This window comes from Tamandua tetradactyla, chromosome 1, assembly GCF_023851605.1.
Source record: "Tamandua tetradactyla isolate mTamTet1 chromosome 1, mTamTet1.pri, whole genome shotgun sequence".
NCBI classification, from domain to species: domain Eukaryota; kingdom Metazoa; phylum Chordata; class Mammalia; order Pilosa; family Myrmecophagidae; genus Tamandua; species Tamandua tetradactyla.
Window position 1 is genome coordinate 27751561 of NC_135327.1, and position 27726 is coordinate 27779286.

General features: G+C 54.6%; 1 protein-coding gene across 3 annotated transcripts in view; it reads left to right on the top strand.

The window, feature by feature from the left end:
- Window positions 1-27726, top strand: part of PMEPA1 (prostate transmembrane protein, androgen induced 1) — a 56949-nt gene that overhangs the window by 23669 nt on the left and 5554 nt on the right. For all 3 annotated transcript variants that reach the window (XM_077113202.1, XM_077113194.1, XM_077113208.1), the window contains exon 2: window positions 24023-24177. In XM_077113202.1, coding sequence (XP_076969317.1) covers window positions 24064-24177 — 114 coding nt within the window. In that variant the 5' untranslated portion in view covers window positions 24023-24063. The remainder of the gene's footprint in view (window positions 1-24022; window positions 24178-27726) is intronic.

Below are 27726 nucleotides of genomic sequence, written 5' to 3' on the forward strand. Positions count from 1 at the left end.
GGTCCCACCTGGAGAAGATCATTTGGGGTGGAACCCCTTGAGAAAAGAGAATGCTGTCCAGTCCCTCACCTCTCATCCTTCTCACCCCAATGCAAAAGTCTTCTGGAATCTGCACATTTGTGTGTCTGCCACAGAACCAGAGTATCTGCCGCAGGCAGCGGTGCCCTCAGCTCTGTGCTACAAGAGAGTGAAAGAGTAGCCTTTCAAAGGCAGTTACTTAAAATGAGAGTATGGAAACAAAAAACAAAGGGAGAAAGCACGTGAGTCTTTAGTCCCCTGTCATGTAGTCTGTACTCCCTCCCTTTTTTTAGTAGTTTGGGATTACTGTAATGGCCAGTTGGGGAGGCTCTTGCCATTGGCCCCTTCCTGCCCTGGAGGATGGTGTAGATGGCCTTGGTGGGTGGAAGCCTGACCATCTCCTGGTTCTCTACAGGAGCTTTAGCACCTTCCTCTCTGTGCCATGTGGGGTGGTATTCTTGTCGCCCCATGTCACAGGGGAGGGCAGCCAGGCTCAGGGAAGAGAATGGACATGCCCAGGACCTCATTCTAGAACACAGCCAGCAGGAGACTATGCCTGTGGTTGGTTGTGGGGCGCACATGGCTGCACGTGACCCTCACAACAGCCCTTTGAGGCAGGTGGTCAGGACCCTGCTTCACAGCTGGGGAAACTGAGGCTCAGAGAGAGGTAGTGACTCACCTTAGGCCAACCAGCTTGAAAGTGGTGAGTTTGATCTGTCTGGCTCCAGTGTCTGACTCTAAAACATGTGAGAGAGAGGAAGGGAGGAAGAGAGGGACGTCTCAGAAATGTAGAATCTACCCTCAATGCCGGCATGAATCTAGGGGACGTGTCCATTGGGCCAGCACCCTGGCAGAGAAGGTGCTAGGAGTTTGTGGAATGATCAGCTCCTGATTGCACTCCTTGGGGTGTGGGAGTGGAGGCAGGGCACTGGCCTTGTTCTGGAAGCTGGCAGACCTGAGATGAAGCCAGAGCTCCCACTTAGGAGACCCAGCCCTGTCTGACAGCCCCAGATTGTGACTTTGTGATGAGTTTTGAGCCCCCCCCCCCCCCAGGCATATCCTGGCTCCCGTTTCCCCTCCTTTGACCTGGTCCGGTTGAGAAGAGGCCTGTTCACTGTCTCAAGGGTGTTGTGGGCTGGTCACCCTGCATGTGTCCCAGGGACGCTCCCTTGTGGCTAACCCACGTTGCACTCTATTTCCTTTCCTGGGAAGGAGGGGCGGCCAGTTTTGCGATGACCCTTTGCACAACTGGGGCAAGAGGCCTGCCTGCAAAATGCAAAGTGAGAGATGCCAAATTCCCCCCAACTTATTCTTCATCCTGTCAGAGGCAGGAGTGGACTGAGCTCCCCAGGCCCTGTGCATTTAAATTTAACCCTTTTTGCCATTTCACCCCCACCTTCATGTAAACAGTGCTGCCACACAGAAATTGCTGCTACGAGGTGTTAGAAAATTTTTAGCAGTTGGCTTCTTAGAAAAAGAAGAGTGAGAATTCATTGCCCGGTCAGCCACGTACTATTTTAAGAGCCACCTGGAGTGCAGTCCAATCGGAACTGACATTTTTTTTTTGTCTTTCTGGAGCGGCCAGCCAGCCACCCCCCCGCCCCCAGCCCCACAGACTGGGGGACCCCAAACCAGACCGATAACTTAGCATTTTCATTTAAGTCCATCTGACAAATCGTTTTAGACGGAGAAAGCAATACTGCATCTTTAAATGGCTACTTTGTCAGCGCGTCTCTGGGCGCTGTAAAAAGTCCTTTGTTATGTGTCTAGACAGCACGCCAGCAGAATATTGGGTCTGCACTAGGGGAGAGAGATCTGACAAGGTTGAATTCATTTGCCAGCTTCTTTAAAGCGGAATTTCAAAACACGTGCTCATAAATGGTTTTCTGCCCAGACACCGCCCTCCGCCCCCAGCCACGTCCCCCCAGCCCACACGGGCTTTTCTTGTTTTTATAATTTTTCGCCAATCCGGGCAGTTAGCGTGGGGTTGCAGCCGGGTTCGCTGGCAAGGAGGCGACGCGGGGTGACTGCGGCTTGCAGCCTTTTTTTTTTTTAACTGTCCTCTGTATGACTGTCTAGACGGCCTACAGATGTGCGTTGGGGCAGCGGCGTTTCCCTCTGGTTACCGGCACTAAAGGGGAAGGGCACGGCCCCCCTCCAACCATTTGACCACCCTCCCCCTCTACCCAAAAATGTTCTTCAGCGACTTTTCCTTTCTTTAAACTGCTTGGCCTCCTGGCAGTGTCTTTGTGTGTATAACGTTCACTTGACTGCACTAATTTTATACATCACCGAAGGAAAAAAAAAAGAGGGGGAGGTGACATTCCAGGGTTTCTCCTCTCTGATGGGTGGGCAGATGCCCCCCATCCCCTCTCCTTTTTAATGCTCCTTCTTTTTGGATGCATTTTTTGGTGGCACGTATAGACTAATAAGACACCAGAGGTTGCCTTTTCCAGGATGAAAATATCAGGGCAATTTGAATGGGTCCGCAGTTTTAGTTATGCGAAGTAGATGCATTAATTAACCTCGTTGCCATAGCGACTAGGTAATTGTTACCAGAGTGAAAAGGGGGCAAGCTGTGTGGGTGGAGGGTCTCCCGGGCCCCCCAACCACCCCATCGCCCGTCCCCACAGGAACCGAACGCGGGGGCCAAATAGGCATTGTCCTGTCAGCGACCAGAAAAGTGGGCCCACAGCGGGCTTTATCCCAGATTCTGCACTGGAGGGAGGGGGTGGGGGGTTCTCCACGGCCTCCCCCCTCCTTGTTAGGCAGCCAGCAAACCCAGCGGAGTTGGGAAATCCAGTTACAGTCAGTCCAGCCGTATTTTAAGGCCCCTCTGACCCTCAGTCAGGAAGGAAGGGAGCCGGGGCTGCCCTCTGAAGTGAGGGGGTCAAGATGGGGAGACAGGGTCCCCCTGCCCCCAGGCAGGCCGCAGCACCCCCACTCCCTTGAAAACTGTTGTCACTGCTGTTGACCCAGCGAGAGGAGCCATAAATTTCCCCCCTCCTCTGCCACGCCATCATCAATCTGCTCTCTGGTTCTCACATGGTAGGGGGCACAAAAGGTGGGGAGGGGTGAGGGGGGCAGGCAGCCGACCAGATGTCTCCTGGGATCCCTGAAACACATCTCATTCCTGCCAGATGAAGCAAATCCAAAATATAAATCTACTTTCTGGTGGGGGTGGGGTAGGGAGTGAACATCTCATCTGCAGGGCATAGAGCAAGTGCCCCTCAGCACGCAATGCTCTGAGCTTCTTGGCCTGATCCCTTTAGTTCTTCCCCCCAAAAGACAAAACCCACAGGCAGGAGTGGCCTGTTAAACTGCTACCCCATTGTACCCGGCACGGGTTTATTACCAGCTTCGTGCCAGCAGCCAAACAATGCATGCTTGAGGCTGAGAAGGCGGAAAGCTGTTGGGGCTCAGTCTTTTCCTCTTAATTGTCGTTGACCTGTCAAGATGTGAATGTCCCAACCTGGCCTGGGGAAGTCCGGGGCTGAGTCTGTGATGCTGCATTAGACGGTCATGGAATTTCACCCCCTCCTCCGTGTAACTGCAACACCCAGCTTTAAGGGAAAACATTCCAAATGGCTTTAAGGGGAAGGGGTCTTTTTTTTTTTAAAACTGTAAGCCAAAAATAGCATCACCAATTTGCAGTGCCTGAAAAAACTTGCCGCCCCTCTGAGCTCTTCCTCTACCAAGGTCCCAAGCTATTAAGTTCCTTAAGAGGGACCTCACAAAGGACTGTTAAACTATCAAGTCTTTGGGCCGGTAGATGTGTCTGTGCCGTAATTAGGTCTTGTACTGGAATCATTAAAAGAAAATAATTATATTAACCCAGTCACCAAACCAGTGTGGCACAGAGAAGTGAGGGGCACTGGTATTGATTTTTTTCCCCTAAAGTTGACCTTTCTCAGCACATTAAAAAAGTTCACTCTGGTCTGAGTTTTGGGGGCTTTTTTTCTGGGGGGGGAGTTGCATGGTCTGGGAATCGAACCCAGGTCTCCTGTATGGAAGGCGAGCATTCTACCGCTGAATCACCCATGCTCCCTGGGGGCTTTTATTTTTGTATCTTTTATAATTGATCATGTCTCCTGGTCTTTTTCCCTTAAAGAACTGCAGGAGCCCCCACTCCCGCCCCCGCCTGTTCACTCTCATATGAGTAGCTCACATGGATCCGAACTTTGAGAACCAAGCTCAGGGGTGCATGGTGCATCTCATTCCCTGAGAGGAGATTGAAAGGAAGTCTGGTTTTCAGACCTCAGATCTGGGAGGCCTGGAAGGCCTGGACTTTTCTGTTTTTCTTTTCTGGAGAGTTGGAGAAGCTGAAGTTTAAAGACGGTTCTTGGTACACTGCCTTATTCAGGAGGCGAATTGCTGATCATTTGTCAGGCAAAACAGATGTGGTGGGGCGACAACATCTATTTTCATAATTTGAAACAAATCTGGTGAGCCGCCTTCCTTTTCAGTGGGGCCTGCTCATGCAGAAAGCTCAGCTCCCCAGAAGCATTTAGCAGAAATATTTATAGCTCGTCAATTGAACTTTCCTCCCTCCTGAAGGAGTTGGTTTCTGCTGGAAACTGGGGGGTGCAGTCTCTGCTCACGGGGAGTGGGTGCTGCTGTGGGTTTTTTTTAAGAACTGAAAAAGTGAAAAAGTGGGGGGTCCCGGCCAGACCAAGCAGCTGTGTCTCTTGCCCGTCAGTGGGGTCTTTTCATCCATCAAGCAGTTTGGGGTATAGGTTGGGGAGCTCCGATTCCCTGCCGTCATGATCACATCTTACCATTGGGATGGGCTATTGGAAACGACCTGGGGTAAGTCTCTCTGGGCAAGCAGTGGACACCCCTGATGCTTCAAGTGTCCCAGGATCCATACCCCCTATTCAGCAGTGAACTTGTGATTAAGTTTGCAAAGGAACTGGGGTGCCGTTTCCCCACCTCCTGGGTGAAGGCGCTGAGTCTGAGAGAGGACCAAGTCTCCAGGCTCGCCCTGCAAAGTAGAGGTGCCTCCTAGGCCTGTGGGGATGCGATCCGGACCTTTCTGTTCTGCTCAAGTCTTCATTCCCAGCCCGAACCTTGGCTGCGCTGTGGCGTGCCACTGAATGTAGCCATGTGTGGACACCTGTGGGGGGAGGGGCGTGTTTGGGGATGTGGCCATTGCCTGTTCATTTATCCAGTGATTGAGTTCCTACTATGTGCTATTGAGGACGTGGGGCTCTGTTCTCGGGTGATTAAACCGTACAGCTTCCTGTCCATGGGGCGTACAAACTCTAGTGGGGCAGGGAGCAGGCAGGGCACATCATTGAAATACTGTAGTTCAGGCTGGGCGGAAAATAAAACTAGGTCATGAGAGCATCTCGTGGATGAGGGCCTCAGGGCCTGATACTTGCTGAGACTCGAGCGTTGAGAGAGGATCTGCAATGGTGGAGAAAATCTCAGGCAAAGGGAAAAGGCTGAGCAGGGGATGGGGGTACCTGTTAGGGTCTGTGTGGCAACTGGCTTCCGTCACCTGCCGGCTGTGTCATGCCACCTTGACAGAGGGACAGACCAGCTTTCAGTCCCCTCATCTGTATAAAGAGGATTGCACCACAAATGAGAGTTTTGCAGTTGTCACCCTTGGGAGAAACTGGGCAAAGGTCTCCAGATCCCTCTTTGTTATTTCTTACTTAGGAGTCCACAGTGATCAAAATAAAAATTTTTTTTGAAATAGGGAAAGGTCTGGGAAGGTATCTTCCCCTCATGCTGCTGGGATCACACTGACCGAGGCCCCAGGTCTTGGTCGTCTTTACTGTGGAGAAGGACTATAAGCAGTGTTGCTCCCCTCCACCTGTCAGTTCATATCACCAGCACTTAGTAAGCGCCTGCTGTGTGCTGGGGCATTCCTAGATCATCAGGACAGCTCCTGGCCCACCCCTAGAGTTCGAGTGTCAAATGAAGAAGCTGCCTTCCCTCACCATGTCTGCCTTCAAATCAGGTTTCTAGACTGGGTTTTGTTTTCTTCAAGCCAGTAATATGTGATGTAAGTCTTTGCCGCTGTCTTCATGTTGGAGCCTAAATAGGAATCTCGTGTTGTCTGGAGAACAGAGCGGGTGCTGTCCCAGGTTCTGCTGTAGATGTTAACTATTGTCTGATCCATGTTTCTCGGCAGTGGCACTGTCGATATTTGGGGCTCAGTAATTCTCTGTTGGGGGGTGGGGGGGGGTGACTGGCCTATGCAATGTTAGGTGTTTAATGCATCCCTGGGTTCTATGCATTGGGTGCCAGGGACACCCCCTCCCCAAATTGTGACCATCCCAAATGTCCCCTGGGGTACCAAACCACCCCAGGTTGAGAACCACACCTGTAATCCCGACAGCCTGCCCTGTAGCTGCTGTGTGGGTGAGTAACAGGTTGCCTTGGTTTCTTCATCTGTCAAGGTAGGTGACAGAGGGACTCTACCCAGATGCTTTTCACAAGCCTTAAAGGATGTAATACACAGGGGCTCTTAGCGCAAGGCCTGGCTAAGCCCTAGTGGCTGAAATGCAGCCTGCTGGTTTGTCCGAATGGCAAAAGCCATTCTGCTGCTCACTCTCTTATCCCACCTCAACTTCCTGGGGTTTTTGTATAGCCAGGCTCTGCTCCAAGCGCTGGACCCCCTTTGGGGACGGGTGAGGTCACTGCTTTTGCAGCACTTCCCATTAGAGTGATGTCTGATGCTGGCCCCACCCAAGGATGCCAGTGTGGGCCTCTGAACCTCTGGACTGGATGGTACAAAGCACCAGCTCCTCCCAGCTCTGTCCAAGCAATTTTGGTTCTCAGGGCATCTCCCTTCCCCTTTCTGACCCCATCCTTTTTCTTTGGACATATTTGTGGGCTTACAAGCTGCTCTTACTCCTCCCAGAGATCCAGCTTGGAGCAGGTTTGGTTTGGGGACTTTCCTGGCTCGTTCGGGAACCCAGTTAGCCTGCCGGGCACCTGCCCCTTTCCTCTCCTTGCCCCGTTGTCAGCTTATACGTTGGCCTTCAGGTTGGCTTTTACATCTGAGGCCTCAGCATAAGAATTGTGTTTGAACACATGGTTCCTTGGCTGAAGGAGCAGATGCCTGATAAAGATCGGTTAATCTGCATTGGGGCACTGCTAAAAAATACCAATTCTGGGCAGATCCTGGGTTCCCCCAGGAAAAGACTCGGATCCACTCTTAAGGCGTGAGGAAGCTTCCCAGCTGTTCTGATGTGTATCCTTTTTTAGAAAATCATGGACCAAGATGGCATCTGAATCATTCTCAGGCCCAAGTTGTCTGTGCCAGTGTGCTTTGCATTCATGCAGACATCCACCCCCAGAAGTCTTGAATGTCTGCTAGGGCCCAAACGATGGCCTCATCATCATATGCTCATTCTTGGTCTTCTTTGTTCCCTTGCATGTGCCAAATGTTGCTACCTCAGGACATTTGCACTTGCCATTCAGTCAGCTTGGCATTCCCCCACCCACCCCCCCCAGCTCTCCTCATCTTTGACATCTCCACTTTAAAGGCCACCCCCTCCTGGAGGTCTTCCCTGAACACCCCGTCTCAGGAAACCTCTGCTCACTGCTGCCTTAACTGTCTTCATACTGTTGTTCCTTATTTGTGTATTTTCAAGTTTGTTATTGATCTTCAGAGGTCGCCTTGGGCTCCCTGGGGGCATATATTTGTTTCTTTGTGATGTGCTCCTTGTCAGTGATCACCTCCAGCTCAGTTCAGGTCTCCTGAGAAGATGCTTGGACAGTATTTGACAAAAGGAGGACATTTGAGTGTCTTCCTGTTGTTCTGAGATCCCCAGAACCCCTGAATCTTGTGCTGGGATGGACATTACAGTGGCCTTTGGAACCGCCTCATCAGCGCAACTGGAAAACCCCAAGCTGCTGTGCCTCCCCAGGTTCCTGTCTCCGCTGGGGAAAGAGGTTGGGTTGTCTTGGCTCGTCGCTCTCGGGGAAGACAATAGGAGTCCGTGCTTTGAGACTACTTTAAATGCTCTTTCTTCCTTTCTTGATTTTAAATGGAGCGTTTAGAATTTAATCATTCAAACCTGAGAGCCAGACCTGCACGTTGAAAGATGGCAGCCTGGAGATGGTTTCGTTTGGCTGGCTGCAGCGGCAGATGGCACATGCCTTGAGAGGGGGGTGGGAGGGAGGCCGGAAGGAAGGGGAGGCGGCTTCTAATTTGGCTCCTACTCTCTCCTCATACTCCTCTCTCCCGGAGCAGGCTCAGGTCGTGCCCCGGGGTTACTTGAGGCTGTTGGCTTTGCCCTCGGGGGGTGCGGGAGGGGAGGGGGACAGCCACACCAAGGGGAGGGCCATCCCAGACCCCACTTTTTTTTTTTTAACTTTTTATACTAAGATAGCTGTAGATTCACATACAGCTGTAAGAAATAATAGAGGGAGAGCCCGTGTAGCCGTCACCCAGCTTCCCCCAGTGGTAACATCTTACACAACTGTGGGGTAATAAACTCAGCCAGGAAACTGACGCTTGTACAGCCCATCACCTTATTCAGATTTTCCCAGCTTTGCATACACTTGTGTGTGTGTGTGTGTGTGTGTGTGTGTGTGTGTGCAGTTTTATCACATGTGCAAACTGACCGGCCGCACACCAGTCAAATAAAACATTTCCTCCCAAGGATTCCTCTTCCTACCTTTTTTATAGCCACACCCACTTCCCTCCTTCCACCCCTCCCTGACCGCTGGCCACCTCTACTAGGAGCTCCAGCCATAATTTTTTCACTTCAAGAAGGTTATAGAATGGAGTCACACTGTATGTGGCCTTTTCAGATAGGCTGTTTTCACTTGGCAGAATTCCCTTGAGACTTACCCAGGTTGCTGAGTGTATTGGCAGTGTATTCCTTTTTATGGCCAGGTAGTATTCCATGGAATGGAGTTTTTTAACCATTTATCCATCACAGGGCATCTGGGTTGCTTCCATTTGGGGACTATTTTGACTAAAGCTGCTATAAACATTTGTGTATAGGATTTTTTGCATGGGCAAAAGTTCTTATTTCTCTGACTTACATGCCTTATTTCTCTCATTTAAGTGCCCAGGAAAGCAGTGGTTGGGCCGTATTATGAAGTGCAGGCTTAGTTTTAGGAAAGATTCCTCATTTTTCATCATCATCTTCCACCTCCAGCCTGTGTGTGGGTGTGAGTCCTGGCCAGTGGACATTGGACATGGACCGTTTCCTTGCCTGAATGTTTATAGAGGGTGGTTTATTGTGCCAGGCATGGTGCTACACGCCAGGGATATGGCAAAGAATGTGCTGCACGAGGGCCTTCTCTCCTGGAGCCTTTTTGCTGGAAAGGTGAAATAAACAAATAGGCCAGCAAATTCATAAAGAAGATGACTTCTCAGTTGCTAACACTTAAGAAGCAGTGCTTGCTACATGCCAGGTGAGTCATAAGCTGGTGAATCATAATCGATTTAGTGCTGAAACAGCTCACTGAGGCAGGGCTTTCCTTTGCCCCGTGATGCAGCTAAAGATCCAGAGACCCTAACAACACACTGCACAGCTCCTCATGATGAAGATGAAGAGTAACGAGAGGAAACAGGGATAGGGTGACCCGGAGGCCTCCCTGAGGTGGTGGCATGAAAGGCTGTGCAAAGGTCCTGGGAGAAGGCTCCATGCCACTGGAACTGCATGTGCAAGGCCAGCAGGCCTCATAGGGTTTTAACTTAAGTGTGATGGGAGAATGTGTGATTCAATCAGTGCTTTAAAAAGAACACTGTTGCTGGATATACAGTAGACTGAGGGTGTTGGTGTAGAATGGAGCAAGCACAGAGACTGGGGGGGACACAGAACACCCTTTGATCCTGAGATGTTATCCCCAAGCCCCTCTGGTGTGGGAGATGCCACAGGGTCCCTATGTGGGAACACAGAATAGGGCAGTTGTCCTTAGCTCCTTCCACCCTTGAGCAGCTTCCTGCAGCATTGCCCAGTGAGGGCAGGAGAGACAGGACCCCCAGCCACCTTGTCTCAATGTGTTCTGCAACCAGGCCCATGGCTGTCGTGTAGGTCTGTTTTCTGATGGATTTTTCTGGTTTCTCCGTTTTTCTGGCCATTTCCCTCTTCTCTCTCCAAACCAGTTGAACTTACCTACTCACTACCAGACACTCCCAAATCAGTAATAAACATATGTCTGGTGTTCTTGTCTCACCTGGTCAGGGGGGGCCACCTGCTTTGGAGTCTAATAATGGCCACCATTTACTGTGCATTTACTGTGTCCCAGCTGCTGTTTGGAGGCCCAGTACACATCTCCCAGCCCATTTACTTCTCAGACAGCCCTGGAGGCAGATAGTGTTATTGGAATCCATGCTTCAGACTGAACATGGGAAGGCAAGAGGCCAAGTAACTGCCAGGATCACCCGATCGGGGGACAATGTCTGGATTCAAACCCAGAACTGGGGCCACCCACCTTGCACTGCTCTGCTGCATTTCCCTGAACTGGCTTTCCTCAGAACAGCCAGCCAATGTCTCGACCTTTATGTATTTGAGATTTTCTGCTTCTGGAAAAACCCGGTCTTGTAAGGTGGGGATAGAGAGAGGCAGCTGGTCTCCAGGAGGCTTAAAACTTCCCTCTTGGAATTCACTGGGCTGCTGCCTAAAAAAAGAGAGGGAGAGACTGAGAGATACAGGGCAAGACTCGACAGAATTAAACCCTGGGCACACACACACACGGAAGACACCCAGAAAGACAGACACGCCTGAGAGAGATGGACCTGGGTACAGACACACTCAGAGAGGGAGACCCAGGGACCCTGGTGGTCTTGGGCCAGTGGAGAGGATGGAGGGTGGCAGTGTGCCTGTGGGCTGCTGGGAGCCCTAGGATCCTCCCTGGGGGGCAGTGGGCAGGGTTGAAGGAGAGGACAGACTCCCAGAAAGGCTGTCACCTACCCAGTGCACACTCACTCAGGATGTCTTTACAAGATTCCAGGTAATTGATTGTACATTCGGTTCAGTCTGGGGACCCAGATTCAAATCGTGCTATCTCAGGGAATACAAATGGTGAGATTAAGTGCATTGGGTGCCTTGAAAACAGCAGCTCCTCGGGGCAGCCTCTGGTTGGTGCCACCAAGGCCTGGCCTTGCTCGCCAGAATCCCCTCGCACAGCACGTGGTAGGTGGACAGGGAATCGTGCTGCTGGGGTGAGTGAATGGGACTGCAAAGACCCTGGGAGGAGATTCAGGTTTTGGAAACCTTTCATGAAAAATCTGACCAGATACCTGCCAGGTGTCTGGTCATGAAATGGGAGGAAAGCCCATTATCTGGCCTTCTGCTCGGAGAGGGGGATGGTGGTGCTTTCAGAGGTCCATCCTCGTTGGCAGGTTTCCCACCTCCACAACGTGTGCTTAGCTGCTGATTTCCCTCCGATCTGCCTCTTCCGTCTATTCAAGGTCCCCTTTTCTTTGGCTCCAAACAGAGGCTTTGGGGAGGCTGGCAGGTGGGAGCTCTCTGCACATTATTGCACTCAGGACTACCAGGAGAGCAGCTGTCACTTGTAGGGCTTTCTATGAGCAGGTCCACTGAATTCTTGCTAGGGGTGCGTTGGAGTCTGAAGTTGCAGAAACAATTCAAGAGGTGAGGTCATCACTTAAGATCACACATGTGGAGGTGGGAGCAGGACCCAGATGCCAGGCCTCGTCCAAGGCCACTCATTGAACCCCAGTCTAGCTCCAGAGGTTGCCAGTGTCTTGGCGTTTGTCTGACCCCATACTGACTGACTTTTGGTCTTTTCCCTGTCACTGCCCAAGCACTGCTGTGTGCCCAGCCCTGAGGAACTGGGAGAGCCATGTGGTGATCACTGTTCTCACCATAGTAGATGAGAAGCTCTGGGGCAGCCAGGGCTGGGCTTTGAAGGGTGAATAGGAGTCCAGCAGTAGAGGCCAAGCAGAAGTGCTCCCACTTGTCCAAACTGCCACTCCAAGGAAGCTACAAGACAAGGAGATGAAATCTTGGCAAAGGGACCAGATGAGCAGTGGCAACAAGGCACAGACCGAGATTCATGTTCTTAAATATCAAGTCTGCTGTCTGGGTAGGATTTACCAAATTAACCACCAGCTGGGTGGAAGATCTTAAAATTGCTGGAGAGAGCCTGAGCAGAAAGTGATAGCAAAGGCTGAGCCAGTTGGTGGTGGGTTCATGGGGCCAGGATGCAGCACAGAGGATTGACTGGGAGGTCAAGGAGGGCCAGCAGGTGGTCAGTCAAGCTGGGGCCAAGGTGTGGCAAAAAGAAAGCAGATGTTCCAGTCTCTGGACAGCGCAGAGGCTGTGGGTGAAGGGGGATGAGCAGGCAGGGAGGAAGGAAAGTTGGAGGCTGGGGGTGGGGGATTCCCCTGAAGAGCCCATGTGCTGGACCCAACGAGCCATTAAGTAGACTGTCAGTCGCGGGTGTTGATGGCTCACCTCTCTATGCACCAGGTGTATTTGTTGCAGTCTTTTATCTGACAGCGACATGAGGTCAATGCTAGTGGTACCCCCCTTTCCAAGTGGAGAAACTGAGGCAGAGAATGACATAATTGGCTGAAATTACAGATTTGGCCGGTGACTGAGCTGAATTTGGATCCAGGCAGGCCAGCTCCAGGGCTCCAGCCAACAAATGGATGCTCCTGCCCCTTCAGTGTTCAATGAATTGTACTCAGCAACCTGGAATCCAAGGGGAATGGTCAGGCCCTCCCCAGCCTCTCTTGACCTCTAACCTTGCCATCTCCCGCTCACCAGCCTGCCTCCCCCCTGCCCTCTGCAAGAGGAAAAGTGGCTGCTGCCTCGTAGTCCCAAAAGTCACGTCCCCTCTGGACAATGCCCGCCACTAGCTGGCCCTTGGAAGCTCTCTGCATGCGGGCATCAGCAGCCCCCTCGGGTTGAGCGGAGAGCCTTCAGGAAGCAGCTACATCCCGCTGCACTGTGCCGGCCGGCTCCAAGTGGTGCTTTCGTTGGGGAGGTTTGGAAAAGGAGCCGTGTCTGGACACATGGCTCATGGGGGAAGCCCCTGGCTCTTGAAAATTGGCATCAAAGAGAAGCAGGTTTCCAGGGACCAGACGGGGGCCCTCCCAAGAGGCAAGGCTGCATGTGAGTCGCGTAGTCAGCTGCCACTCAAACACGCGCATGTGCACACATGCATTCACACGTGTGCATGCACACACTCAAATGCATGCACACATGCAGACACGCACATGTGCACATGTTTTGGTATAATAAAAAATATATGCTCGTAAAATGCAAGCAGTGTAGATGTATAAAAATACAGAACATAGGTCCTCTCTTCCAGAAGTAGCTCTCGTTAACAATTTGATTTTTATCCCCACATGGTTTATAAAAATGGGTCCATATTTTATATACACTGTTCCAGTTTTATTGTTGCTTCCCTGCAATACTGGCTGATGGCTGCTCCTCGCTGTACCTCTAGACCAGTGATTCTTAACCAGGGGTGATTTTGCCCCCACTCCCAGCCCCAGGGGTGCTCAGTGTGCAGAGGTGTGTGTAGTTGTCACTTGTGTTGGGGGCTCCTGGCCTCTGGGGGGCGGGGGCAAGAGGTGTGCTCAGCATCCTTCAGAGCATTAAACAGCCCCTCGACAGAATTATTTCGCTTCAAATTTAGTATTGCTGAGGTTGAGAAATGCTGCTGCGGATTTCTGCCATGCTTTTACGTGACCACATTGCATTCTATGTTGTGTTGTGTGAGGAGTTGTTGGGGGGACAGTTAGATGGTCTCTTGCTGGTCACTCTTAAAAATACCTTTACTGCCACATCCTTGTGCTACGGTCCTTTGGGCCGTTCTGTGAATACTTCTGTCTGATGTGATCCTGGAGCTCGAAATCACTGGGTTGAAAGCAGCATGCATCTTCAACAGATAGGTGCTGTCACAATGCCCGCCAGGAAGGTGTGGTGGCAGTTAACTTGCCGCCGTGTATGGACAGACGCACTCCCACCCCATCTGCATTTCTTCCTCCTCTCCTCAATTAAGAAAACACATTTGATTTATTTTAAATAACTTTCCTTCTCCTCTGATGTGTCCATCGACGGAAGCAGCTCTCTCACCTCCGGGAATTCACTCCCTTCTACCGATAACTCTCGAACAGTGATTGATATTTTGCTGACAGTGGGTGTTTAAAGATGTTCAATGCCGGTGACAAAAGGAAAAAAAATCCCATTAGTTCTTTCCATTTGGATAATAGCAAAGAAGATAAAAGACACGGCTTTGTCTTTTCTTATTGAAGGTGCATTTAATCATGAGGTTCTAAGATGATTATCCAGGCCCTTTGCTTTCCTGGGACTTCTTATTTCACTATCCTTTCCCTGGGCACTTCCAGCCTCGGTGCCTGACCCTCCTGGGTTCAGTGCCTGACCCATGCCCAGGGCAGAGGGGTCGTCTCTGCTATCCGGGTCTCCTGGGAAGCCTCAGGGGGAGTGACTGTCTGCTTTGGGTACTGACATATGCTCCAGGAGTGTGGCTCTGCACACTTCCCTGTCACTTGGGTATATGAAAGCAGTTCACCCTCTTACCTGGGTGGTCCTTTGCAAGCAATAAGTATCTTGCCATGTAAAAGGAGACAGCACTTGCAAGCAATGTACATGGAGTCAATAATTGATCATTAGGGATTCTTTAACCTGACCTCACATTTATTGTCTGGGTAATAGTACCTTGCCTGCTCGGCCCGTTAGGACAGACAGTTATCCAGCTCTGTGATAGGCTCTGGATAGGGGATGTACAGAGATGGGGAGATGTGCATAGCTGAGCAGGGAGCGCCCCGTCCCTGAGATGTGCGGGGGGGGACATAGACAAGGAAGAGTTTAAGGGTATGCAGCGTGACAGGCATGTGGGGAGCAGAGCACGGAGGCCCTCTGTGGCGGCCCGGGTGTGAGGTCCAGGCTGGGTAGGGCAGTGCATGTGTGCACGAGCTCATGCAGCCAGAGGGCGGGACTCAGGGTCGAGGACATTATTCTTGAATTCAGTCTTGCTCCTAGCGCTTTATAGGGTAGGTGCTGTGTGGGTGGAGGAATAGAAGGAAGGAAGTAAGGATGGATGGATGGATGGATGGATGGATGGATGGTTGGTTGGTTGGTTGGAAGGATGGAGGAAGGATTGTTGGTTGGTTGGTTGGTTGGTTGGAAGGATGGAGGAAGGATTGTTGGTTGGTTGGTTGGTTGGTTGGTTGGTTAGAAGGATGGAGGAAGGATTGTTAGTTGGTTGGTTGGTTGGTTGGTTGGTTGGTTGGTTGGAAGGATGGAGGAAGGATTGTTGGTTGGTTGGTTGGTTGGTTGGTTGGAAGGATGGAGGAAGGATTGTTGGTTGGTTGGTTGGTTGGTTGGTTGGAAGGATGGAGGAAGGATTGTTAGTTGGTTGGTTGGTTGGTTGGAAGGATGGAGGAAGGATTGTTGGTTGGTTGGTTGGTTGGTTGGAAGGATGGAGGAAGGATTGTTGGTTGGTTGGTTGGTTGGTTGGTTGGTTGGAAGGATGGAGGAAGGATTGTTGGTTGGTTGGTTGGTTGGTTGGTTGGTTGGTTGGTTGGTTGGAAGGATGGAGGAAGGATTGTTGCACGAGTCCACCAGATGAAGGAAGGTTGGAAGAAGCATCCCAGGTAGTAGAGGAGCTGAGCATGGACCCTGTGGTGTAAAGCAGGTTGGGGAGCCAGCACCCTCAGAATCATCTTTCGTTGTCCCACTTTCTGGACATGAATGGAGGCCCAGAGAGGACGCCTTTCCCCTTAGAGTGGCCATCACTCCAACGCAGTGTGGAGAGCCAGCGAGCCCCTAGGGGTCAAAGGGCAGTCTGCTCTCTGGTGTGTATGTCCCCCCCACACCCCCCATACCCCACAACAAGGCAAGGTGGGCCTGTGGGAGGAGATGGCTGCCTTGTACCCGGCATCGTGCACGGTGAGATGGCCATAGGCCACTGGTGTATGGGCGCCCCCGCTCCCAGGTCCATCCCACTAGAAAGGATCCCCTCCTCACCCACCACAGGGTCCCATTGTCTCTGCAGGGAGGTCTCTAGTAAGCCTCATGGGGAGTGGCTGTCTGCTCTAAAATCTTTTTTAAAGATTTAAGCTTTTAAGTCTTCTTAAAGCTTTTCCCCCTTTTACTAAAAATGTGGTCATGTGTGGCTCAAAATGCTGCAAGTGCAGACGTGTGCTGCATGGAACAGGATGTCCCCCCATCCATGGGTCCTCCCAGGGGTAGCCATGGCCAGCAGTTGCACGGGCATGCAGCCGGCTGGCCCCAGTCTCTGCGTGTCGATGTACACCGATCACTTGTGGCCGTTACTCTGTGTGTTTCATAAGTCCCCGTTGGTGGAAGCTTCAGTGGTTCTTTGTTGGTTTTGCACAAGTCTGCACTGGGAGTGCTTTCACACTCATCTTTGCACATGGGAGCAGGTGTATTCGTTTCTCACCATGTTGGCTGTGCGCCTGCTTTGGAGAAGACACTGCTCTGGGTGCTGGGGCCCTGGCAGAGGAAAGCAGTCTCCACCCTAGCCCTGACATTCTTATGGAGGGCAGAAAATGAACTATTAAATGGTTCACTTGGATAGCTTTTCAGATCAGGGCTACAGAGAAAAATAAAGCAGATATGCCCCAGGGTTGGGGGCACTGGGCTTTTTTAGGCAGGGTGCTCAGGCCTTGCCTCCCCGAGGAAGTGAAATTTGAGTTGAAGCCAGAAGGTCATGAAGCATGTGCAAAGGCCCTGAGGTGAGAGTGTGCTGCAGAAGAGTGGTTAGAGCAGAGTGCTGAAATGGGAGAGCACTGAGTGTGCTCCCAGTTTCCAGCCATACCATACCCCAAGGCAGAGGGCTTTTGGTGGGCCTCCTCGTGCACTGGGGGTTTGGGGAGCCCAGACCAGGTCAGCACTGGGAGAGGGGCTGGGCTGTGGCAGAAGCCCATTCCAGGGCCTGGCTCTCTTCGGTCAAGGGGTTCCTTCTCAGAAATCCACTTGGCTCCATATTAGTTAATATGGTTCTCAAAACGTCCACGTGCAGATACTGAGTGATTTGCCTGAGGCCCTTGAGTTAATAACTGCAAAGCTGGGATTCGAACCCAGGACCCCTACAGGAAAGCCCCATGCCCTTAACCTGTACCCTAAGTTTCTGCTATAGGGCAGGGGGATCCAGGCTCAAGCCCCTCCTCTGCCAGCTCTTGGGACAGGGCCCCAGAGAATGTGACAGGTTTCCAGGTCCCCAGGAGCCATCCTAGCACGTAGCACACTGTACACAGGGCTGTCCGTTTTTAAGAGAAAACCAGCCTGGAATTACCAGCTAAGCCTCAAGAGAAAGAACAATTTTTTACCCACGAAAGATCTTACCTGAAGAGATAAATGTGGCCTCAGGGGTGTTTGCACCAGGAGTGATCAGAAAGGTATTCCTTTGACATCTGGTTTGATTGTATTTATTTATTTATTTATGCTTTGATTTTATTTGAAACTCTAGCGGGGAAAGGAGCTAGGTTCTTATTCCAATGTGTTGAGCGGGGCATGGGGGGGGGCCAGTAATGCCGGGCTGGACCCTGGCCTGCTGGGACTCTGCCGAATGACAGTGAGGCCCTCCCCGGCCCAACTCATCCAGGCAGGGCTAACGAGATTAGATTTTCATAAATTTCAGACAGCGCCAATTCCTAATTCTGCCATGTATGGCCTGGAGGCCAGACAGGGCCACGCAGCTGTTCACCAGGAAGGAGGCCGGCTGCCCCTCCACAGAGGGGGAGCAGACGTGGGGGGCAGGGTGGTGTCTGGTCTGGAGACCTCCCCTGGGCTGGCCGGAGCCCGGTGGACTCTGCTCCCCTCTGCAGCTGAAGGAACAGAAACCTGCCCTACACCCCATGGCTTCTCCAGAGGAACCGAGAGCTCTGTCATAACTGCACCCACGTGCTGCACCCCCATATGGTGGGTGTGCTCTGCAAACATTAAAGAATTCAGCATAGCCCTCTCCCCCTTTTATAGATGAGGGCTCCAAGCAGAACGTGGCAGAGAGGAGATCCGAACCAGGGCTCCTGCCCTGCCCCTTAGCTCAGTCCTGCCTCCGTTGCCCAGAGGAGGGTCCCCCAACTTTACTGGAGGAGAAGTCAGTCATCTCCATGAACCCCCAGCATTTCCATTTATCAGGGATGTGCACCCCAGTCTGCAGTGTGGACAACATTGGAAAGCACGGACTTTATATGCATTCCCGGTGTTTTTTATACCCCTTGGAACTTTGAAATTATGACAGTAATTAGATGGTTTCGAGGTCATATTTAGTATGAGGATGATCCTACGTCACAACTGTCATCCTGTCTCGTCCCTGTGTCACTAGACTGGGTGGTGGTTTGATGACTGTATTTCGCTGTGATTGGTTTCCTTTTTTAATCCAGTGTGTTTTATTTTCAAGCCGTATGCTGAGAAGGGCAGAAAGCGGGAGTCCCTGACATGGCCCCCACCTTGTCTGAGATCGGGGCCGTCGCTGCACCCCCCTGGTGGTCAGGGAGATTGGGAGATTGGGGTCTTGTCCTGACAGGGTGCTTGACACACAGGAAGCCGCCCAGAAGATGGCAGCTGTTTCTCCCCTTAGATGACCCGTGGGAGGTGCTCAGAGCAGGGCACCCAGTGCCTTCCTTGCGGCCTGGCGATCACCCCCCTCAGCGTGCATCTTGGCGTGGCTGCGTGGTGTGGGCACCCAGGGCTGCTGTCCTCCATGACGGCCCAGCAGGGAGAACCCGGGCCTCCATGTCAGAGAACCGTGGCTGTGGGCTTTGGGCCCGTGCCTTCACCTCCTCAGCCTCAGTTCCATCACCTGTCCAGTGGGAAGGGGGGGTGTACCCCTACCTGCTTCACAGGTGGGGGTGAGAGAGGGTTAAATAAGATGGTGTGGGCCAAGGGTTTGGCTCCTGGCCTGGCACCCAGGAAGTGCCTTGTGAGTGGGAGAGGCAGGCTGGAAAAGCATCGGGAAGGGGACTGCCCGGTCTCTGAGCCCCAGCCTCTGTCTCCAGAGAACACAGAAGGAAGGGCCAGGCTGATCCAGTGAGGCAGATGGAACCTGTTAATTTGAAATTATTCACGAGGAAACAGGACACTAAATTAAATGAGAGTGACCTTAACCATGTATGTAGAAGGTGGGGCTCGGTGGTTCTCCAGAACTGGTGGCATTGTCACCCCCCCCCCAGGGGGGAAATTACTGAGAAAAATGGCACGGGCTGCTTCCCCAACCTTCCCCGTGGCCGAGCAGAGACTTGAAACCAGGTATAAAAGGAGGGAAATATGACATTTCTTTCCCAAAAGGCTCCTTTTCCCATGGCCAGGTCCTTGGAGCACGGGCCAGTGTCTGCAGGGCCCCTGGTCCAGCCACCACCCTGAGAGCTGACCCCCACAGACTGACCTAACCCCCAGATCCCTCAGCCCCAGGGCCAAAGAGGGGGACGGGGAGGCTGGACCACATGGGACTTTTCCGTGGTGGCTGTTCTGCTCAGGAGACCTCCGTGTTTTCAGGGGTCCCCAGGGGGACAAGCGGTGCTTTGGTCCCCGAGGGGTCTGGGTGGTAGTGAGGGTGATGCAGAGTCAGGGGAGGGTGTCCTTCTCTGTGCCCACCCTCCTCCCGTCCCCCACGGGGCTGGTTCTCTTTGCATATGAGGAAACTGAGGCTCGCAGAAGTCAGAGAACTGGCTGGAGCCAGGAAGCCAGTGGCAGGCACAGGATTAAGTGCTGATCAGGCTGTATCCTCAGAAGGGAATGAGCACAAATGCTTTGGGGAGCTGGAAGCATTTCAGTGTGGAGCAGGAGAATTTTTGCAGGAGACGGAGACCCTCTCCCCATTCCGGGGCCCGTGAAGCAGCTCTGCGTTCAGGTCCCAGCCCGGCCTGACGTGGGGCAGCCTGTGGTTCCCTAAGCCCGGTTCCTTGACCTGCACGTGGGAATGGGGACATCTGCCTACTCGAGGCCCTGGGCTTGGCATGTGGTGACCCTACTGGAATCTTGTTAGGTCCAGTAGTGGCCGAGGTCTGGCTGTGACCTGCCACCACCCGCATCCTCCTGCTGGGTCCCCCTTGGTCTGGGACTGCGACATTGGGTGTGGTTGGGGTGGGGGATGGTAGGACCCAACCTTGGAGGTACCAGGCTGTGAGCCAAGGCCAAGGATGTCTTAACCCCATACCTAGGTGAAAGACGCTTGCCAGATTAAGGAAACTGAGGCAGGATCAGTGTGACTCCATATCCACATTATAGTAACTGGGGGACTTGGGGCATGTTTCTTGACCGGAAGCCCCAGAACCACCCACCCTATAGACACGGTGGTTTGGCTGCTCAAGTTTTTCCAAAATTTGAATTAGCTGCAACATTAAAGGCCAGACAGCTTCACGTATGGCTTCATAGGGAGTTGGGGAGACCCCAGCTGCCCACTCATGCCCACGGGGAGCCCAGGCACCCAAGCTGTCTGACAGCCCCGTCTGCAGAATGGGTCCCACCAGCCTCCCTGCATTCAGGGGAAAGAACCGGGGGGCACGAGGGGATTTTGTGGACTAGAAGGGATTTGCCCTTCCCGGAGCTGTTTTCCTGCAGGGGTGGCCGCCGCCACTATCCGTCGGCCCTGTCTCATCACTTGATAGTGCCAGGCTGGCCTGGTCTGTGCACTCGGTGGCAGAGGTGCCCAGACTCCATCAGTGTGTCTGCCATGGGTGGGCTGGAAGGTACAGAGGCGGGCGCTGAAGCTTTGCCATCCTTCTCGCTCAGGGGCTGCAAACTCGGCATCCCATGGGGGCTAGGCGGCCCCCAAGCAGAGGGGGTGGCTGCCCAAAGCACTGTGAACCCAGGAATTGCCCGGGCCCAGTACCAGAGAGTGCTTCTGCATGACATGAGGACAAGTTAGGAGTCTGGATTTGTAGATGCCCGTTTCTAGAATGATGAGTCAGAATTGGGGGAACAGATGTCCGTGCCCACCTCCCACCCCCTGTGTGCAGCCTCTCCTAGCAGGCACTTGAAGGGTTTGGAGGTGCTGTGGGCAGGACACAGTCAAGGGTGGTTTGACCCCCAGCTGCTGCCAGAGGGGATTTCCAGCTCCGAAGCTTTGCCAACCTTCCCTCTTGACAGGTGGGGGGAGGTGGGGTTCACCCCCAGACCTGGAGATCTCAGAGCTTCTAGCCCAAGCTGTGCCTCCTCCAGTGCCCCCTGCACCCCTCAGCTCCCCGCTGCCAGGGCCTCCAAGCCTACTGTGTTCTGGAACATCTGTCCTTGCCTTACCTTTGCTAGGTCCTGCCTGAGAAGCCTTTACCTGCTACCTGCCTTTGCCTCTCCCTCCACCTCCTGCACCGAGCACAGCTGCTCAGGCCCCGGCAGGCATCCGCTCTGCAGAGCCAGCTCAGTTGGAGCAGGTCTCCCTTTGAGGCCATGGGTTGGGGCCCTTTCTTTGTCTTTGGGATGCTGGAGAGCAGCTGGTGGCTTTGCCATCTCCCGATGATAAAGTTCTCCTTCAGGTGCTCCCCCTGCCCCACACACATTGTCTACACACAGCTCTGCAGGGCAGGGCTGCTGATCTGCTTTTTAACTCAGGTGCAGTCGCTTGTCTGGGGTGGGCGTCCCAACCCTCCAGCCTCCCAGGGGAGGTGGAGGGGGCAGGGGCTGAGCTGTGGCAGAGTCTGGGAACCTTTGTGAATCCCCCTCTCCGGCTGGGTCTAGACCCCAGGCCTTGGCTTACAGGATGCCTTCCCCCAAGCAGTGGTGTCTTCTCTTTTTCTGACCATTTTGACCTCCTCCTCCTCCTCTGACATGGTTTTCCAGGTCACGTCTGCACCTTAAGCCCTTTGCTCATTTCTGGCTCAGAGCCTATTTCAGGGAGGGAGTCACCTACTCTCCTGACACAGACACCCAGAAACCAAATCCTCCCAGCCTGCTCGTGGTGGCCGCATCTGCTGCCCCCTCTGCCCAGACCTCACCCCAGCTCGCCCCCACCGGAGGCGTCAGGGCCGAGTGCACGCCACCCTGCAGGCCCAGCCGCCTGTCTGCCGCTGCCGTGGGGCCCCAGACAATGCCAGGAGGAGGGCAAGCAGCCTTGGGCCTGAGGACAGAGGCTGTCCCATGCCCCTCCCTCCCTCCCTCCAGGCCAGTGTGGGCAGGGCCCCTAGATGGCAAGGGATGGGGGGAGGGTACTCCTTGCCACAGTCCCCAGCCGGGGTGAAGAGTGCAAAGGGGTTGGGGGTGTGGGGGACAGCAGAGTCACAGGGCCCCTCCACAGAGGGGCTCAGGGGTGTGGGCGTTGGACAAAGCAGGCCCTGTGTGGCCCTCCCTGAATGGACGCTTTATCCCGGCACTCCCAGCCGCGGCCTGGTCCCTGCAGAACCTGGCCAGACTGCCTGGCTCTGCCAGCCTTGTCTGGGTGTCAGGAGATATGGCCACAGCCACCCCGAGCTGAGCCCGGCCTTACCACCCCCAGGCCCTCCCTCCTGATCACCAAGGGAGGGGGGTCCCACGGGTGGCTCAGGTTTGCCGAAGTTCCCTCCAGGGGAGCCCCAGCCAGGGCCACCAGCTCTGCAGCTCGTGGGCTAGGAGAATCCCCTAGCCCAGAATCCCCCTGTGCCTCAATTCTGTCCCATGTACAGACAGGTGCACAAAGCCTGGAACGGGGATTCTCGATCGTGGCCTTGGTGATATTTGGGGAGAGCGTTCTTTGTGGAGGGGGGCTGTCCTGTGCATGGGAGGAAGTTTAGCAGCTTCCCTGGTTCCACACATGAGATGCCAGTAGCAACCCCACCCCCACCCCATTTGTGACAACGAACAATGTCTTCCTGTATTGCCGTATCCCCTGGGGGGCAGCATCACCCCTGGTTGAGAAGCACCCACTTACACTGAAGAACACTGCAAGGAAATAGTGGCTCTGGTGCTGAGTGCTTGAGAAGTACATAAAGTGGCTGGAGAAAGGTGGGGTTGGGTGGGGGTCCTTAGGCAGGGGGTGATTGAAAGAAGCACTGCCTGTGGGTGGTTGGCCCTGGGGACCACCTGGGTGGTTGAAGGGGGCAGCGGAGAGCTCCTGGGCGGAGGCCACTCAGGGGAGGAGTGGGGGACTCCATGGGAGAAAAGCTGCCCCCCCATCTTCCATCTGGGACACTGCATACCTGCTGGCTGCCTTGGTTCTCAGACGGGGGATCCACGGCGGGTGGCAGGAGAGGCTTGGCCCTCTCTTGGAGGGTTTGTGGGTTGGGGACAAACAAAGCAAAGGCCAATCGTTGGAGTGCTCGGACCCCCTCCACCTGCCAGTGGGGTCCCCAGTCCCGTGTGGCCTCCCTAGCACTGGGTGGCATGGTGTGGGAGGGGAAGGAGCTGAATTGGTGGCAAATGGCTTGTGGGTGCCCAGCACCCAGTCGAAGTATCCTGCCCACTGGGGTGCACTGGGGTGCATCCCTGAGCTCATTGGGCAGGGCAGCTGGGGGCAGGCTGCGACGTTACAACCCGACACCCTGGCAGGTGCCTGCTTGGCTGAGTGACCTCTGGGGTCCCTGGCAGCCTCTCGGCAATGCTGGGGGCTCTAGAGATCCCCACCACTGCCAGCTGTCAGCTGCCTCATCGTATACTGGTTTGAGTTAGCAGAAACCACTGGAGTTGGGCATGATCAAAATAACTCTGCTCTTTCAGTTACCTGAGGGCTCCCCCTTCCTCCTGGGGGAAAAACAAAATAAGTTTTTTTTTGGTTGGGTCGGGGTTTTTTTTTGCATCCTCGAAGATGCCTGGCGTGTGTTTTTTTCTGAGGGTTCTTCACCAAGAGGGGGTCCTTGTACACCGCTGGCCCATCAGGGTGGCACGTGTTTTATGTTCGGTGTGTGTTTGGGGTGTGGCATGCGTTTGCATGTGTACATGTGTTAGGAGCACTGGTATGATTGCGCGCGCGCGCGCGTGTGTGTGTGTGTGTGTGTGTGTGTGTGTGTGTGCCGTGAACACACAAAATGTATACCGCTGGCCTGTGCTCCATGTGCAGGGCAAAGGGGCTGCCCGTCTGTAACGTGGAGAACCTCAAGTCTGGGAGGGTCCTGCGGGGTGGCGGCGGGCAGGGCCTCACGTGCACCTCTCACCCCCAGCGGAGCTGGAGTTCGTGCAGATCCTGGCCATCGTGGTGGTGATGATGGTGGTGGTGGTGGTGGTGACCTGCCTGCTGAGCCACTACAAGCTGTCCGCGCGCGCCTTCATCAGCCGACACAGCCAGAGCAGGCGGCGAGAAGAGGCCCTCTCCTCCGTGAGTGACCCCACTGGCGGGAAGCCTGGGAAACCTGCCCAGGAGAGGCCGTGGAAGGGGCTTCCCACGCTCGGGCTTGGCGGCTAGTTGCTGAGCTCCCACTGTGCGCCGGGCAGCGTCCTGGGCCCTGGGGACTCGGCCCTGAGCTGGGCAGGCGAGACCTGGCTGTCCCAGGGCTAATGTCCTAGGAGAGGTGATGGCGAGATAGCCTCGGGTTGTGGCCAGGATTGCAGAGGCCACCAGTAGGGAGCGTGGCTCTACACCGAGGTCCAGGGAAGCCTCTCTGAGGAGTGGGGGGCGACTTGGCCCCACGGGGGATGGGATTGAGAACAGGGAGATGAGTCAGTAGGCATTACACGGTCCAGGGGCAGGCCATGGCGGCAGGGCGTTCCAGGCCGTGGGGCGGGCGAGGGACGGGCTGTGGCTGGGAGTGGGGGGAGGGGTGGCACCTGACTGCACCAGGCCGGGCAGGGGTGATGTCAGGGTGGGGCCCAGTACCCTGGGTCCTGCAGCATCACCCAGAGGGCCAGATGGGAGGTGGTGGCCCCACCCTGCAGGTGTCTGGCTGCAGAGTCACAAGGCAGCATGACCTCAGGACAGGGCACAAAAGTCCCTGTTCCACCAAAGAGGCTTCTCTTCCCTTGGCCAGAAGATGGGAGCTAATGATGGCGCCACCCCTACCCCGAGGGTTAAGCAAGGGCCCCCCACTGCTGACTGTAGCTTAGGAAGCCCTTGCATCCATTCATTCATTCATTCATTCACGTGCCCTTCAAGTCTCCTCTGTGTGCTTAGGCCTTCTCCAGGCATTGGGGAGACAGCTGGGAGCCAGTCCTGGGGGGCCCTGCCCTGGTAGCGTGGATGGATCAACAGACAGAGGCACCTAATACAGAACAGACCAAGAGCCCTCGGGGACAGTTCGGAGGCTGTGGCTGAGGCCAGGCCCTGGAGGATGCACAGAGGCTGGCTGTGACAGCGGGTGGAGGGGAATGTGCTGGGAAGGGTAGGAAGAAGGAGACACTGGAGGGCTCCCCGCTGCTAACAATGGTTTTGTAACATGAAGCAGAATTGGGTGCATCACTGGGGGCATACTGAGAACCCAGAAACATCCCCAAGGCTCCACAAATTCAGGGGCGGGGGGCAGGCATCTTCTCTCTTCCTGAGCTCCACCCCTGCCCTTGGCCATTCCTCTTCAGCCAGCAAATAGTAAGGGAGGTACAGAGTCCATCCCTAAATGGTTTCTCTCTCTGCCCCAGTTGTGTCATTTAAGAACCTGAGACAGAGCCCATGGACTCCCCCCCGGCCATGGCACCCTCTCCATGCTGCAGCACCTGCCACCAGGACTGGGACAGAGCAAGGGAGATGCGCCAGGCAGGGCCACCCCCACATTCTGGGACACCTAGGGCTGGCAGGGTGGCCCCTCCATGGGCTGAGCCAAGTCGAGCCGAGGAGCCCGCTGGCCATGGCCCAATCCCACAGGCTTGTCCCCGGCAGGTGTGGGCATCCCTGCTCTTGCTTCACCTTCCGTCGTTGGGTGCATCACCAGGGTGGCCACCTGAGGACAAGGAGCACCTGGGCTTCTGACAGGAACACCGCGTGTCCCAAACCCAAGGCCCTGCCGGTGTCTGGAGGGAAACCTTTCCAAAGTCTGAGCTTACCTGCATGTTTATTTGTGGCAGTTCTTCCATTGAACGGGCTGCGGTGAGCTCCTTTCCTCTCTCCCGTGGCCCTGCAGTGACCCTGGGACTTAAAGGGCTCGCCCCATTTTCCAAAGAAGCTGAACTCAGAGAGGTGGGGACGCCTGCCTGAGGCCACACAGCTCACAGGAGCCCAGGGCCCTTTGGACCCTCCCGGCCCACCCCGTGGGTTGTGGGGACATGACATTAGGATGAGAGCGCTGGGAAAGTGGCCGTGTCTGCGTGGGAAGGGGTCCTTGCCATCACCCAGGGGAAGATGGCATCATGGGGGCCCCTGGGACTTTGTGGCCGAGACAGAGGTCAGGATTCAGGACCTGGCTCCCCAGACACAGGGTCGGCAGAAAGGGAAGGAAGCGGGGTGGTGAGTTGCTCTCTCCCTCTGGCAGCTGGGAGGCCTCGTCTCCTCAGCCACCTGCTGGAGCCCTGGGGACACCTGGCTGGGTAAACACGGAGCCTCATTAGGCCTAAAGTAGAAGGTGGGGTCCCGTGGGGAACCTCTGCCAGACAGTGTCTGCGGAGTCTCTGGGCCCCTGTGACCTCCCATGGGGACCCCCGTCCTGGTGGCTGCCTGCCCCGTTCTGCCCATTCTGCCCTGCTGGCCCCTTTGGACGCTGTGTTTGCTCCAGCGCTCCCTCTCCCCGCCCCCCGCCGCGCCCCTCACTCAGACAGCTCAGGCAGGACCCCCATCCAGGGTGACCCAAGTCAGGCGTGTGATGTGGCCCCACTCCTAGCCTCAGTTTCCACATTTGTCAAAAGGGAGAGAAAAGTGTGATCAGTGGGTGAAGTTTCCGAGCACAGTGACCATGGGTCCAGGGCCGTCTCTTCCCCACGCTGTGCCCCCCGAGTGACTGTGATGACGGTCCAGCATGAGGAGAAAGCTGTGGCCGCCGAGATGGCACAGACAGGAGGTGGAAGGTCCTGTCCCAGTGGCCGGACAGGGACCTCTCACGGCAGGTCCGGCTTTCTCAGGCGTGGCAGGGCTGATGAGGCACCCTGAGGCAGTGCCTTGGCAGAAGGTGAGGAGGTGGGCAGGGACACGGTTTGCCCAGGCAACCAGCCCCTGGTGGCATGTCTGGGGAAGACCTCCCTGAGCTTTGCTTCCAGGCACCAGTTTGGACCAACGATCCCTGCTTTTAATTTCCCCTTGTTAGCCAGCCTTTAATCATGCACATGGATGTTTACGCGTCTGGAAGACGTCAGCGTGTGCCCGAGACCTGCCCGCTGTGGGCAGGGGTGGAAACCAGGCTCTTGGCACACATGCTGGTGGGGGGTGAGGCCCGAGTGGCACCTCTGCCATCCCCGGTGGGAAACCAGAAGCTCAGGCAGGGCCTTGGATGAAGGCACCCATTCATCCTCTTTGCCCCAGATCTTGTCCTGCCAGGGGCCGGTCTGCCAAGGAGAGGGGAGCGGGGACCGCATGTGCAGCTCCATGGCCCACAGGGACCCAGATGTGCCCTGGTCCCCCTTTGCGTCACCTGTGTCAAGGCCCTGCCACAGGCCTGCTGTGGTTTGGCGGATGGGGGCCCAGTCTCTGATGTGGGAAGGGTTGCTGTTGGGGGTTTGGGGGAGAAATTGGAGTTCTCTTCTGGCCACATGGCATTTGAGAAACCTCTCGAGCCCTGCGTGACGTCGAGCAGGCAGTTGTTGTCAAGAGTGGAGGGCGGGCCTGGGCTCAGCGAGGTCCCGGTCGGGTTCAGCAAACTATTTCCTGTGAGTCTCTGCCCGTGTTAGTAAATAAAGTTTTACTGGCACACAGCCAGGCCTGTTCCTTTCGTGTCCTCTTTGGCTGATTCACACTACAGCGCAGAGCCCACTGGTTGTGACAGATCTCCTGGGCTGCAGAGCCTAAAATATT